Source organism: Oncorhynchus nerka, linkage group LG9b (assembly GCF_034236695.1).
Source record: "Oncorhynchus nerka isolate Pitt River linkage group LG9b, Oner_Uvic_2.0, whole genome shotgun sequence".
In the NCBI taxonomy this organism is placed as follows: Eukaryota; Metazoa; Chordata; class Actinopteri; order Salmoniformes; family Salmonidae; genus Oncorhynchus; species Oncorhynchus nerka.
In genome coordinates, this window is record NC_088424.1 from 23,732,081 (window position 1) to 23,747,131 (window position 15,051).

The 15,051-nt window shown below is 42.0% G+C and overlaps 1 protein-coding gene across 1 annotated transcript in view; it reads right to left on the reverse strand.

Moving 5' to 3' along the window:
- Positions 1 to 6,449: 6,449 nt before the first annotated feature.
- LOC115114475 (TGF-beta receptor type-1-like) overlaps positions 6,450 to 15,051 on the reverse strand; it is a 40,117-nt gene continuing 31,515 nt past the window's right edge. The window contains exons 7-9 of the mRNA XM_029642725.2: positions 14,406 to 14,530; positions 13,957 to 14,087; positions 6,450 to 9,385 (exon numbers count right to left, since the gene is read on the reverse strand). Coding sequence (XP_029498585.1) covers positions 9,260 to 9,385; positions 13,957 to 14,087; positions 14,406 to 14,530 — 382 coding nt within the window. The 3' untranslated portion in view covers positions 6,450 to 9,259. The remainder of the gene's footprint in view (positions 9,386 to 13,956; positions 14,088 to 14,405; positions 14,531 to 15,051) is intronic.

Here is a 15,051-nt window from a genome sequence, read left to right on the forward strand (position 1 = left end):
ACAACAAGAATCACCTGACTCTGATTGAGAACCGCCTCAGGCAGCCAAGCCTATACTAGACACACGCCTAATCAACCACAATCCCAATGCCTACAAAAACCCCAATAAGACAATACAATAACCCCATGTCACACCCTGGCCTGAACAAATAATTAAAGAAAACACAAAATACTAAGACCAAGGCGTGACAGAATGTAGTAAAGTAAAAGTTGTCAAAAATATATATTGTAATGTAGTGTACAGATACCCCCAAAAACTGCTTAAATAGTAGTACTTTATTTTTGACTTAAGTACTTTACACCACTGTCAGCCAGAGCCCGGACTTGAACCCGATCGAACATCTCTGGAGAGACCTGAAAATATCTGTGCAGCGACGCTCCCCATCCAACCTGACAGAGCTTGAGAGGATCTGCAGAGAAGAATGGGAGAAACTCCTCAAATACAGGTGTGCCAAACTTGTAGCATCATACCCAAGAAGAATTGAACCTGTAATCGCTGCCAAAGGTGCTTCAACAAAGTACTGAGTAAAAGGGTCTGAATACTTATGTAAATGTGATATCACATTTTTTTCATAAATTTGCTAACATTTTCTAAAATGCTTTTTTTGCTTTGTCATAAAGGGTTATTGTGTGTACATTGATTTTTTTTCATTTTTCCCTCAATTTCAGAATATGGCTGTTACATGACTTTTTCCAACTGTTAAGGGGTCTAAATACACTGCTCAAAAAAATAAAGGGAACACTTAAACAACACAATGTAACTCCAAGTCAATCACACTTCTGTGAAATCAAACTGTCCACATAGGAAGCAACACTGATTGACAATACATTTCACATGCTGTTGTGCAAATGGAATAGACAACAGGTGGAAATTATAGGCAATTAGCAAGACACCCCCAATAAAGGAGTGATTCTGCAGGTGGTGACCACAGACCACTTCTCAGTTCCTATGCTTCCTGGCTGATGTTTTGATCACTTGAATGCTGGCGGTGCTTTCACTCTAGTGGTAGCATGAGACGGAGTCTACAACCCACACAAGTGGCTCAGGTAGTGCAGCTCATCCAGGATAGCACATCAATGCGAGCTGTGGCAAGAAGGTTTGCTGTGTCTGTCAGTGTAGTGTCCAGAGCATGGAGGCGCTACCAGAAGACAGGCCAGTACATCAGGAGACGTGGAGGAGGCCATAGGAGGGCAACAACCCAGCAGCAGGACCGCTACCTCCGCCTTTGTGCAAGGAGGAGCAGGAGGAGCACTGCCAGAGCCCTGCAAAATGACCTCCAGCAGGCCACAAATGTGCATGTGTCTGCTCAAACGGTCAGAAACAGACTCCATGAGGGGTGGTATGAGGGCCCGACGTCCACAGGTGGGGGTTGTGCTTACAGGCCAACACCGTGCAGGACGTTTGTCATTTGCCAGAGAACACCAATATTGGCAAATTCGCCACTGGCGCCCTGTGCTCTTCACAGATGAAAGCAGGTTCACACTGAACACGTGACAGAGTCTGGAGACGCCGTGTAGAACGTTCTGCTGCCTGCAACATCCTCCAACATGACCGGTTTGGCGGTGGGTCAGTCATGGTGTGGCATTTCTTTGGGGGGCCGCACAGCCCTCCATGTGCTCGCCAGAGGTAGCCTTGACTGCCATTAGGTACCGAGATGAGATCCTCAGACCCCTTGTGAGACCATATGCTGGTGCGGTTGGCCCTGGGTTCCTCCTAATGCAAGACAATGCTAGACCTCATGTGGCTGGAGTGTGTCAGCAGTTCCTGCAAGAGGAAGGCATTGATGCTATGGACTGACCCCCCAGTTCCCCAGACCTGAATCCAATTGAGCACATCTGGGACATCATGTCTCGCTCCATCCACCAACGCCACGTTGCACCACAGACTGTCCAGGAGTTGGTGGATGCTTTAGTCCTGGTCTGGGAGGAGATCCCTCAGGAGACCATCCGCCACCTCATCAGGAGCATGCCCAGGCATTGTAGGGAGGTCATACAGGCACGTGGAGGCCACACACACTACTGAGCCTCATTTTGACTTGTTTTAAGGACATTACATCAAAGTTGGATCAGCCTGTAGTGTGGTTTTCCACTTTAACTTTGAGTGTGACACCAAATCCAGACCTCCATAAATTTGATTTCCATTGATTATTTTTGTATGATTTTGTTGTCAACACATTCAACTATGTAAAGAAAAAATTATTTTAGTGTTCCCTTTATTTTTTTGAGCAGCGTACTTCCCGTATGCACTGTTTGTAATAAAATCAGCGGAAGTAGGCTAAACCAAGGCATGGAGAACTAGAACAAACCGGAAGGGAAATCAGACCAACTGTCAGAACATAACTTTTCCCAGAATGGAAATAAAGCAGAAAATTGAATCCCAGAGTGAATTACCTCTGAGAACGATCATATCACCAGAGCATGTATAAGCACACATTTTTCAGATGGTAAATGTGTCTCCCTGTGCTCACTGTATTCCCACTGACCACCATTATCAAGCTTTCTAGAAATATAGCAATGTGGAAATGATGAATGGATGAAGGGAGGACAGAAGAGGGATAAAGAGATTAACTTGCCCAAATCCAGAAGGGTGATTTGATTTCATTCCAGACTTGATTTATTCTCACCCGGTTTTGAAAAAGTTTTTCCCTTTCAAATAGCATGCAGTCATTGTTAAATCTGTTACAATTAAAATTCTCAGCATCTATAGAAACCCATCATGCTCATGTCTTCCCCCTTCAAGAGTCCAATTACAGATTTTTCAAGTTTCACACTATAGAACTCTAGAACTCACCACCTTGGAACCCTCAAATTGGATTTGACAAATGAAGGAACACTGCATTGATGTCTGGATGAATTGTCAAGAGGTAAGAGATGGCTTGATGTTCTCAGTCTGGCTACAATGGGTCAGAACAGAGGGATCTCCTACAGCCAGACAGGGTCTCCAGGGAATGTCTAGACTCTATAGACAGTCAGACCCTTCCTTATTTCCCCCTGAACACATTACTTATTTACATCCCAGACGTCATAAAAGTTTGAACACCTGATGGGTTACATTGAGAAATAAGGAAACCCAACCCCTAATGGCATAAACCCAAACCCCTAATGGCATATCAAATGTTAGGAAATCAAAGTCAAATGGATGCATTTACAGTACTAGAATCTTTGAATGTGCTATCAGGTATGGAAGTAGTGTCAAGCTGGCAACTCATCACACTAGATGCAAGAATCCCTGTGGCCATGTACTTTTAGGCAACACCACCATCTGTTGGTGGGAGCAGCATGGAAGGGGCAAATGTGGTTGACGTTACAATAATTTCATAACACATACACCACTTATATTAAAGCATTTATGTTGGATACTTCAATATTGCAATACCAATTGAATGACTTGGCCGCAGTGCCTTATGAATTCACCAACAATAGAGCACCTTTGAAAGAGGGGGGAAAAAGTCAGGTAATAAAATGTGTATATATTTATTCACAAAACATCTTACTTCACTATACATGATCTTGAAATAATAGTCAGTGTCCTCTGAATTCCTATGTCAAGCGCTCATTCTTTTAAACACTTTGTAAAAGGTGAATACAACATACTGTATCTTGAGGAGAGAATGCCGACCTCAGAAGTGGTGCAACATAACCCTCCTTCATACAATTGGCACAAATCATCGATATACTGCCTTCCTGTAAAACTCTGCAGAATTCTAAAGATGAAACATTCTCAGATTCTGGTTCAGGCCAATAGGATTACTTCTTACACATATGGGACAAACAGTACACCGACTACCACTGTCAAATAAAGAAATATACTTTATTTATTAGACATTTCATAAAAATAAAATGTAAAACGTGGTAGATAAAGTATTATGTACATTGAGGTAAATTATAATTGAAAAAACATTGGTCTGTTGAGGTATAGTTAACATTTTTCGATTGTGTTTTTACTTTTTAGCCAAACTTCACATTGTTCCATTTCCTCCCTTTTCAGCAGAATCATGGGAGCACATATGGTGGACTTTGAATATGGTTCCATTTAACATTCTAGATAAGTGAAAAGTGGGCATTGGGAGAAATAAGAAGGCTCTTTTGTACTGGAGCCAGCATGTAGTAGCACATACTGCAGCTACTTGACACTTAAAAGCTACTGCAGAACATATGATAAAGATGTCAAGGGAAATGTAGTGGAAATTCTAACCATAAGGGAAGAGACAAAATTGTTGTTTGAAGAATTTAATTATAAGATTTGCAAAAATGGAGCGGTCAACAATCCACTCAACAGTGCAGTTAAAAGCCCAACGAACAATGGCTCTCAGCTTTTAGAGAAATGTCCATCCTCTTTGTCTATGTTGCAGTTAGCAGATGTGTGCAAACAGGGGTGGGGAACATGGTGTATAAGAGGCATTTAGCTTGTCTGTGCAGATTAAGACAGCTGACGTTGCCACCATTGTCTGTTACTTCCTGCAAGTTTACACACAGAGGAGTTCTTGCAGATAGTACAAAGGGGATGTCACATACTGCGGTTGCACCCAGCTCTTATCTGTACACCCAGACTTATGACTAAGTCACACAAGACAAGGCTGCATCAGCAAGAAAAACACTAGCATATAACACGAAGTAAAACACAGGATAGCATGACTGATTTTGTCATTTTCCACAACAGAACTTTCAGGTTGGATCCCAATTATCAAATACTGTACGTTTCACAATGGTTTGCTTATCAGAAACATTTTTTAAATTCTGTTTCACAATCTGTACTACACAGCAGAGGTTAAATATCAATTTCCAATTTTGCGGTTGCATCAGAAGCCCACTACTAAATATGAATGCCTTGCTGCCTGCCTGCCTCACTGGTCGTTTTCCCCTTCTGCTAAACAGAGAATCTCATTCAGTACACAACTGCGGGGCACTTCCTCGTTTAGTGCTTGAGTTCAGGTCAGTGACAGCAGTAATCATGCCTGTATAATGATGGCTACATACTGTATCACTGGCAGAATGGGGAATTCAGTGACACACACTAGTTAAACTAAACTAATGGGGAATGGTACAGTATACAGGTATAAAGCACCATACATGACATAAACAACACACCACATTTGTAGATTATAGAACAATTGGGAAAGGAAATCTCGTAAAACATTGACATTGGAGGGGGTAAATACAAGGTTCCTGGTGAACACCTCTTTAAGGAATACCTAGGATAGGATAAAGTAATCCCTCTCACCCCCCTTAAAAGATTTAGATGCACTACTGTTCCACTGGATGTCATAAGGTGAATGCACCAATTTGTAAGTCGCTCTGGATAAGAGCGTCTGCTAAATGACTTAAATGTAAATGTAAACACAACACTAGCAGATAGTGAGCATAGTTAGTGGAGTCCATAGTTAGTGGAGTCCTGCTGCTAGGGACTCAGAGGCGGTTGATGTTGCTGAGAGGAGTACCTGGATGTTTCTAGCTTCAGAAAAGTCAAATGCTGCTTCAGAAAGTGAAAGGCTGCTGGTGATTTGAGACAGAAGAATGCGGTAGAAAGTAACATTTTTTGATGAGTAAATGACAACGGTTGCATCTTGTGTTCCACTGTAAAATAATAATACTTTTTTGGTTCAACAAACAGTATATTATAGCAGCAATATTCTTCACCTCAAGTCGGATGAATGTGACCAAAAAACACAATCTATTGTTTTTCATCCACATGATGCCCGGTTAACCAGTTCTGCATTCTATGTATGGCACAACATTTAAAGGGTGTTTTGGTTGGTTAAAGCAAGTTATGCTGTAAACGTGCTGAAAGACAAAAACCAACACAACACAGTAGCAGATATGAATACATGTGCCTTTGTCAAAAAATATATATAAAAAAATAACACTACTCGTCAAACAAAATGCTATGGCACTTATTGACGAGCATCCATCTGAACTCACCTCATCCTATTGTAGTCTACTCCTATTTGGGATTAGGATATATTTTTTTGATCATGTAAGACAACAATTCCCAAAAGTGCATTCCTTACTGCTGAAGCGATACGAAACAATGTCTACAGAATTTCCTTTACGCTCTTAAATTCATGTTTACTGTGTTTTGTCCTATTGGAAAATAAGAAGTGAGGTCACATGATCAAATCTTTAAGTTTAAAAGCATAAGGATATTACCAACTAATAAATTAACATTTAGTTTTTTCTTTCATGCCAACAACGAAAGATCAACTACAGGACCTGTATAGGTCTCAAGGGGCTTTCTCACGGTCAAGGTAGAGCTGTACACATCTCTAAGATATACAAATGTACATTCTTGTTTGAAATGTTATGCCCATAGATATGTGAAAACTCATTGACATAAAAGCAATAAAAGTATGCAGGAAATAAAAAAGCCTACATAATGTAGCTCCATCAATGCTTTCCCTTAAAACTGTACAGGATGCATTACTGCTGAGAAGAGTGACAGGTAAACTGGTATCATGGTGTTGCTTAGGCCTAATGGCAACCCTGGGTTTTATTCATTAGTGCACACCTTAGCAAAATGTTTAAAAACATTGATCTTATTAGATACATTTAGTCCAGGTAGACCCACCCTGTTTCAGTCCATTTCCTTCCGTTTGGTGCCTAATGAATATGACCCTGATCTCCACTGCATCATTTCCTATGGCAGTGGGAGGAGCCATTTGTTCAGAGAACCTCCTCCTACTACATTAACATATGATTGGATGACTGATTCAGAGAACTTCCTGGTTGTGGTTGAAATAACAAAAGAGCAGTTTGTATAAAATAGAGGTACATGTATATCTATCAGCGTAGATGTACTGCATGTACACATGCATACAGAATGTACACCTGTATACACACACACACCAAATGCATTGGAATTGAGTACACCCATATACAACCACTCATATACAGTGCATTCAGAAAGTATTCAGACCCCTTGACTTTTTCCACATCTTGTTACGTTACAGCCTTATTTTAAAATGGATTAAATACATTTTCCACTAATCAATCTACACATAATACCTCATAACAACAAAGTGAACACAGCTTTTTCGAAAGTTTTGCACATTTATTAAAAATAAAAAACAGAAAAACCTTACTTACATAAGTATTCAGACCCTTTGCTATGAGAGTCGAAAATTGAGCTCCGGTGAATCCTGTTTCCATTGATCATCATTGAGATGTTTCTACAACTTGAACGGAGTCCACCTGCGGTAAATTAAATTGATTGGAAATGATTTGGAAAGACACACACCTGTCTATATAAGATGACAGTGCACCTCAGAGCAAAAATTAGGATGAAGAAATTGTCCGTAGAGCACCGAGACAGGATTGTGTAGAGTCACAGATCAGGGGAAGGGTAAAAAAAATGTCTACAGCAATGAAGGTCTCCATCATTCTTATAATGAAAGAAGTTTGCAACCAACAATACTCTTCCTAGAGCTGGCCACCCAGCTAAACTGAGCAATCGGGAGAGAAGGGCCTTGGTCATGGATGTGGCCAAGAACCCAGTGGTCACTCTGACAGAGCTCCCGAGTGGTGCAGTGGTCTAAGGCTAGCTGTGCCACTAGAGATCCTGGTTCGAGTCCAGGCTCTGTCGCAGCCAGCCGCGACCGGGAAACCCATGGGGTGGCGCACAATTGGCCCAGCGTCGTCAGGGTTAGGCAAGGGTTTGACTGGCAGGGATGTTCTTGTCCCATGAGCCCTCTAGCGACTCCTGTGGTGGGCCAGGCGCAATGCACGCTGACACGGTCGCCAGGTGTATGGTGTTTCCTCCGACATATTGGTGGGGCTGGCTTCCGGGTTAAGTGGGCATTGTGTCAAGAAGAAGGGCAGCTTGGCTGGGTTGTGTTGTGTTTCGGAGGACGTACAACTCTCAACCTTCACCTCTTCCTAGTCTGTATGGGAATTTCAGCGATGAGACAAGACTAACTACCAATTGGATGCCATGGAATTGGGGAGAAAAAAGTTGTAAACTTTTAAATTATAAAAAAAGATAGATATCTTTGCAGGAATCCACCAAATCAGGCCTTTATGGTAGAGTGGCCAGATGAAACCAAGATTGCGTCACATCTGGCGGAAACCTGGCACCATCCCTACGGTGAAGCATGGTGGTGGCAGTATCATGCTCTGGGGATGTTTTTCAGTGGCTAGGACTGGGAGACTTGTCACGATCAAAGTAAAGATGAACAGAGCAAAGTACAGACAGATCCTTGATGAAAACCTGCTCCAGAGTGCTCAGGACCTCAAATTGGGGCGAAGGTTCACGTTCCAACCGAACAAGGACCCTAAGCACAGAGCCAAGACAATGCAAGAGTAGCTTCGGGAAAAGTCTGAATATCCTTGAGTGGCCCAGCCAGAGCCCGGACTTGAACCCGATCAAACAATTCTGGAGAGACCTGAAAATAGCTGTGCAGCAACACTCCCCATCAAAGTTTTTTTTTTATATACATTTGCAAACATTCATACAAAAAAATTGCTTGGTCATTATGGGAACTGTGTGCACGGTAGATTGATCAGTGGGGAATTTAAAAAAAATCCATTTTAGAATACGGCTGTAACGTAACAAATGTGGAATAAGTCAAGGGGTCTGAATACTGTCTGAATGCACTGTATACACTTTAAGGAACATATATACATAGCAATGAACAAGATATTGCATATTTCACTGCATATTTGACAAAGCTTAATGAGGTCATGTTCTGTTTTGCTTGACAAAACACATAAAAAAATATGGATCTGGCATCTGTAAAATAAACATTTTAAGGTGAAAGATATTAAGTGAAATAAAGAAATTCATATAAGTAACACTTAATCATGTTTAAACAAAACACTTAAATAGACACTGACCTTGAGAGGTATATCAAAATTTAGAATTTCTTTCAATGCATATTTTCTTTGATTCAGAATATTTGCAATGGAATTCCTACAGGAGGTTCCAATTAAAGTCCAGTGTTTCTTGCATGGGGTAAGAAAGAAGGGATGGATACAGTCAGGCAAAACAACGGGAGGGACAGGAGGTTGTGTCTCTGCATCCAGAGTCTAGAATGTTATCCAGAATCCACCCATGTCCTGATGCAATCTCAGAGGAGAACAGAGAAGAGCAGAGAAGCAATCTCCAATCAGCCTTGAAGGAATGAGACATTGAAAGGTACACACACCCACCTGAATTGTACTATCCCCTCCCTTCCTCTTCAGAGAAAGAGATGTGGAAGAGAACAGCACATAGCGATGGGGACAGAAAGAAAGTCCAGACAGACAGGTAGTCTTGACCCTCTAGTCTACATCTTGATGCCCTCTTGCTGGCTGAGCTGGGACAGGGACTTCTTGATGCGCAGCGCGGTGAGGCGGGCCGCCCCGTTGGAGTACCAACACTCCCTCATGATCTTAGCCATCACTCGCAGCACCTGGGGAGGGGACAGAGGCAGGGGAGACAGTGGGTCAATATCACAAGCAGCAATAACACACCCACATTTTGTTTTGCAAGTTGTTGCCCCCACCAATCGTTGAGTATACACCATGTCTGTAGCAATGTCACAATTAGTTGCAAAGCTACTGGTAATTTACCAGAATCTTCAGTATTTTTGGTAATTAACAGAAGTTATATGGCAATCTATCATAACTTTGGTAATTTGTAATTGAATATTTAAAAAAAAAAGTTTTATTCATATTTGGTGTTCATTTTTTATATCTGTGTCCACATCAACTATGAATTTCTAGTTGATAGACCATATGGTTCCAGAGAAAATAGCCTAATTAATTAAAAAAAAACATTAATTATCAATGGGATTATTTTTATTTAACTCTGAAACTTGTCCAACTATTTTCACAACTGCCACCAGTTTGAAACCAAAACATTGACAAATACATATTGACAACATAAAATTAATAAGTGTCTAAAAATATTAAGCATATTTCATGCGGAATCTATCATATTAAACATAAATGGTATTCACTAAATGTATAGTTTTACAGCTTTTTCATCATGTTTAATTATTTCATATATTTTACCTGTGATAAAGCCACAGACGGACAGAGATAATTACCTGTGATAATCTAAAGTACAACAAACAACCACTAGATTTCATAAAATCCTTGGAAGATACCAAAATGCTGGTAGTTTACTGGTAAACTTCTGAATATATACCCAGTAATATACCCTCCCTTTGCAACCAAAGTCACAATGTCATTCTTTGAAGTAGAATCACTGTTGTTGTGCAAGAACTCATGAGCGTGAGAGAGATAAACAATGACAGAGACTCAGAGGCATGGTGTTGAAACTGCAGCAGAAGTCTGAACTAAGACTTCAACCCATAGTCCGCACGTCTCAGCAATGACAACGTTACCCTGTAAGCAATGGAGACACAATGGAGCTCTGACGTGAAGAGGCTGGTCAGACTTACAACATCCAGGCCACAGCCACAAGCCTGAATACCAATCCACAGCATCCCTATTTATCAATCCCCCGATCGCCGCCAAAGATCCTGGTGGTCCTATTGATGTGTCAGTGATTCTACGGTGTTGAATGCAGGGCTGTAATCAGCAGTATGCCCGGACACTGAATGCCTACTGTGAAGCATGAGCCGAGGCAGCGGATCGGACAGTGACGACGGTGCAGGACGAATTGGCCAATAGACTTTGTGCAAAAAATAACAGACAGGACATTGACATAATGATTTGGATAAATCAAAGATATTCTCAGTAGCTAATAGACAGAGTTGATGCCTGAAAAGTTTATAACAAAACTTCGGTATGGCTCTACTATTGCCAACCTGTTACCTGCCCAACTTGCTCGCTCTCGGGAAAAGGCCAAATAAGCACCTAAGTAGGCCTAAGCAATAGCCCAAAATACATTTAAACCATAAACGCATCATTTTCCATGGAAATTTCAATGCATCATAAACAACGTTATTCCTATCAACCAATATATATTCCTTGAAAACTCGCACATCACGCAAATTATTCTGCAATGGCACGTCAACAGGGATACAGTGCAGTGTTTCAAACAAACATCTTTAAATTAAATAAACACTAATTATTCTTCAACCAACACTTTGATTGTTCTTCTAATAACATATTTCACATTGCTAGAGCATGTACTATTAAATGGGCAGCTTTAAGCACAGTAGAAACATTGGCTCTGTGCTTAGGGTCATTGTCCTGTTGGAAGGTGAACCGTCACCCCAGTTTGAGGTCCTGAGCACTCTGGAGCAGGTTTTCATCAAGGATATTTCTGTACTTTGCTTCCTTCATCTTTGCCTCAATCCTGACTAGTCTCACTGCCGCTGAAAAACATAGAGAGCATAATGCTAGGCATTCAGGCCAAAGTGTTCAATCTTGGTTTCAACAGACCAGAGAATCTTGTTTCTCATGGTCTGTGAGTCTTTCAGTGCCTTTTTGCAAACTCCAAGCGGGCTGTCGTGTGCCTTTTACTGAGGAGTGGCGTCCGTCTGGCCACTACCATAAAGGCCTGATTGGTGGAGTGCTGCAGAGATGGTTATCCTTCTACAAGGTTCTCCTATCTAAACAGAAGAACTGCAGAGCTCTGTCAGAGTGTGACAGTCAGGTTCTTGGTCACCTCCCTGACCAAGGCCCTTCTCCCCCGCTTGCTCAGTTTAGATGGGAGGCCAGCTCTAGGAAGAGTCTTGGTGGTTCCAAACTTCTTCCCTTAAGAATGATGGGAGTGTTCTTTGGGACCTTCAATGCGGCAGAATATTTTTGGTTCCCTTTCCCAGATCTGTGTCTCGACACAATCCTGTCTCAGAGCTCTACAGAGAATTCCTTCGATCTCATGGCTTGGTTTTTGCTCTGACATGCACTGTCAACTGTGGGACTTTATATAGACAGGTGTGTGCCTTTCCAAATCATGTCCAATCAATTGAATTTACAACAGATGGACTCCAATGAAGTTGTAGAAACATCTTAAGGATGATCAATGGAAACAGGATGCACCGGAGATCAATTTCGAGTCTCATAGCAAAGGGTCTGAATACTTAAGTTCTGTTTTTTATTTTTAATACATTTGCAAAGACAAAAAAAATCTGTTTTGGCTTTGTCATTATGGGATATTGTGTGTAGATTGCTGAGGAAAATTATTTATTTATCAACTTCATAATAAGGGTTTAACGTAACAAAATGTGGAAGAAGTCAAAGGGTCTGAATACTTTCCGAAGCCACCGTTTATGAATGGGAGTCGGCATTTAGCAGTCAACTTCTTCTAAACTTGAAAAGGGACTACTTCTAAATGTTATGTAGCAAAAACAGCCAAATATCATAATCTAACATTGGTAACCACATTGTGGGCCTGTTACAATACATCAATGGTGATGGATGACCAATATACAGTGGTGTAAATTACTTAAGTAAAAATACTTTAAAGTACCACTGAAGTCGTTTTTTGGGGTATCTGTACTTTACTATTTATAAATTATTGGCAACTTTTACTTCACTACATTCCTAAAGAAAATAATGTACTTTTTACTCCATACATTTTCCTTGACACCCAAAGGTACTCGTTACCTTGTAAATGCTCAGCAGGACAGGGAAATGGTCCATTCACACACTTATCAAGAGAACATGTGGTCTTCCCTACTGCCTCTGACCTGGCGAGTCACTAAACACCACAAGATTTGTTTGTAAATGATGGCTGAGTGTTCGATTGTGCCCCTGGCTATCCGTACATTATAAAAACCAAGAAAATGGTGCCGTCTAGTTTGCTTAATATAAGGAATTTGAAATTATTTATACTTTTACTTTTGACACTTAAATTTATTTGAGCAATTACATTTACTTTTGATATTTAAGTATATTTTACTCAAGTAGTATTTTACTGGGAGACTTTCACTTGAGTCATTTTCTATTCATCTTTATTTTGTACTCAAGTATGAAAATCGGACACTTTTTCCACCACTGCCAATGTCCCATTTCTTAGATCAGATTTGTTGCATGTGCACCAATCCGGCATCTTTCTATCCCCACGGTCTCTTCCATTGACGTCTTTACCGCATCTTATAATAAACATAGTTCCTGAACCAACATTGCGTTTCATTGTCGAGATGTCACGGACATGTGCTCCGCTTCAGAACCAGCGGTCTGTGTGAATGCTTTGTTTATTAGAGGAGACAGCTACACAACATGACCCTGGCTGGAACAGACCTGTCTAGACATCCAGATAAACTCATTCTCTTAACTAAAGGCTGCTGCTACGTGTATGTATGTATGCCGGCGGCTCACACCCACGCAGCCGAGCTGTGGAAATGTTTATGACTTTTAACATTGGCAACATTAGAGACAGAGAGAGAAAGCTCAGCACTGCTGAACGAACACCAGTCCATCTCCAGATTTAAAGTGAGGAGCAGCAGAGACAAGGGCAGAGAGATGAGTCTCCTATGCATCTCTTTGAATGTGTCCCTGTGTGCTCTTTGGGTCAATTTAGCATATCAGCTTTGAGTGATTTAAAACCGCTAATTTCTGCCTTGTTTCTCCAACCGCAGACAGAGTGAACAGAACAGACTGATGGGCCAGTTAGACTGATGGACTATAGACTGATGGGCCATTTAATATTAACAAGCTTGGCCATCAATCCAGTGGTTTGCTTTACAGCTGACCTGGGATGCTGATGCTCTGGCAGCAGCCATTGTAACCTTGCAGGGGATGATGATTTGATTAGGAAGCTGTATTACTGCAAATTGGATGTAATCTAATTGTCTGTTCTCCAGCAATACAAAGTGCATCAATAAAGACAGAGGAGCCGGAGAGTGGATCTAGTGATGATGAAGTGGGAAGGCTGTTTGCAGGAGACCGAAAGGAGAGTAGAGACAAAACAATGGAGAAAGATAGAGAGAGGGGGAGAAAGCAAGAGACAGAGACAGAGCAGAGGTAGACAGACCAACCAAGAAACAGAGAGAGGGAGCGAGAAACAAAATGGATGATATCCCTAAGGGCAGTGCCTAAAGGTAAGAAATGCATGGTGTCATACCTCGCAGCTCTGCCACCTGTTGGGGATGTTGGCCCGTAGTTTCTGGTCACACACCACCCTCCTCATCTCCTCCACCGAGGGGTCTGGCTGGACCAGGTCATAGTAGGGCAGCTGGTAGTCCTCGTGGATACCTGAGGGGGGCAACAGACACAGGATTGGCTTAGACAAAGGCTTACACAGAACAAAGGCCAATGCCAATCTAAGAACACAGGCCAATGGCAATCTACGATACAATTCTGACAGAAAACGTTGAAAATATCAGAGAATGACAAATGTGATGACACCAAGCCTTAAAGGGACAGATCAGAGAAGGGTCAGAGTCCCACAGATCCAAAGCCTTTTGTGTCAGTGGCTGGCTGCTCTGTGTAATGGACTTGATGCTTCAGAATTAGCCAAGGTCCTTGGGGCCAAAACAACTTGGAGCTAAAAGGAGCATAGTGTTAACTCACCTCCTATTGAGCATCTCCGTGCGATCTCCCAAAACACCAGGCCCATGGCGTAGATATCTGCCCGCTTGAATGACTCAAAATGCTTCATGTTTATGGAGTCATCCAGGACTTCAGGGGCCATGTACCTGAGGAGACATTCACCAGACAGTTCCCTTTAGCCTCTCAGACAGAGTGACAACATGATCTCATTATTCTCAGAGTATCTTGAGTGACCCTGTACACTCTCAAGTCTCTTGTCCAATCCTTCACTACATGATGATCTGATCGAGGCGAGCCTTGCAGTGTTGTCAGGAGAGTGGGAGCGCAGGAGAGGGAAAGCGGGAGAGAGAGAGAGAGCGAGAAATAGCGCGAGAGAAATAGAGCACGCGAGCAAGACCGAGCGAGAGAGAGGGGCTGTAGTAGGTTAGAGTTCACGGTCCATCACAGTGTACATGAAAGGACAGGAAGGGCAGAGTGTGGCAAGAATACAAAGCCAGGCGATACATTAGCACACTGTCAGTGACTGCAGCGCCGCCTGGTGGGGTGAACATGTTGTTGGAGGCCCCAGGGGACAGTGGTGGTGAGATGGGGGGGAGGGACGGTGTGTGTGTGTGGGTTGGTTCTTCTGTCCTTGTGGGGACCTAAAATCCTCAAACGTCCCCACAAG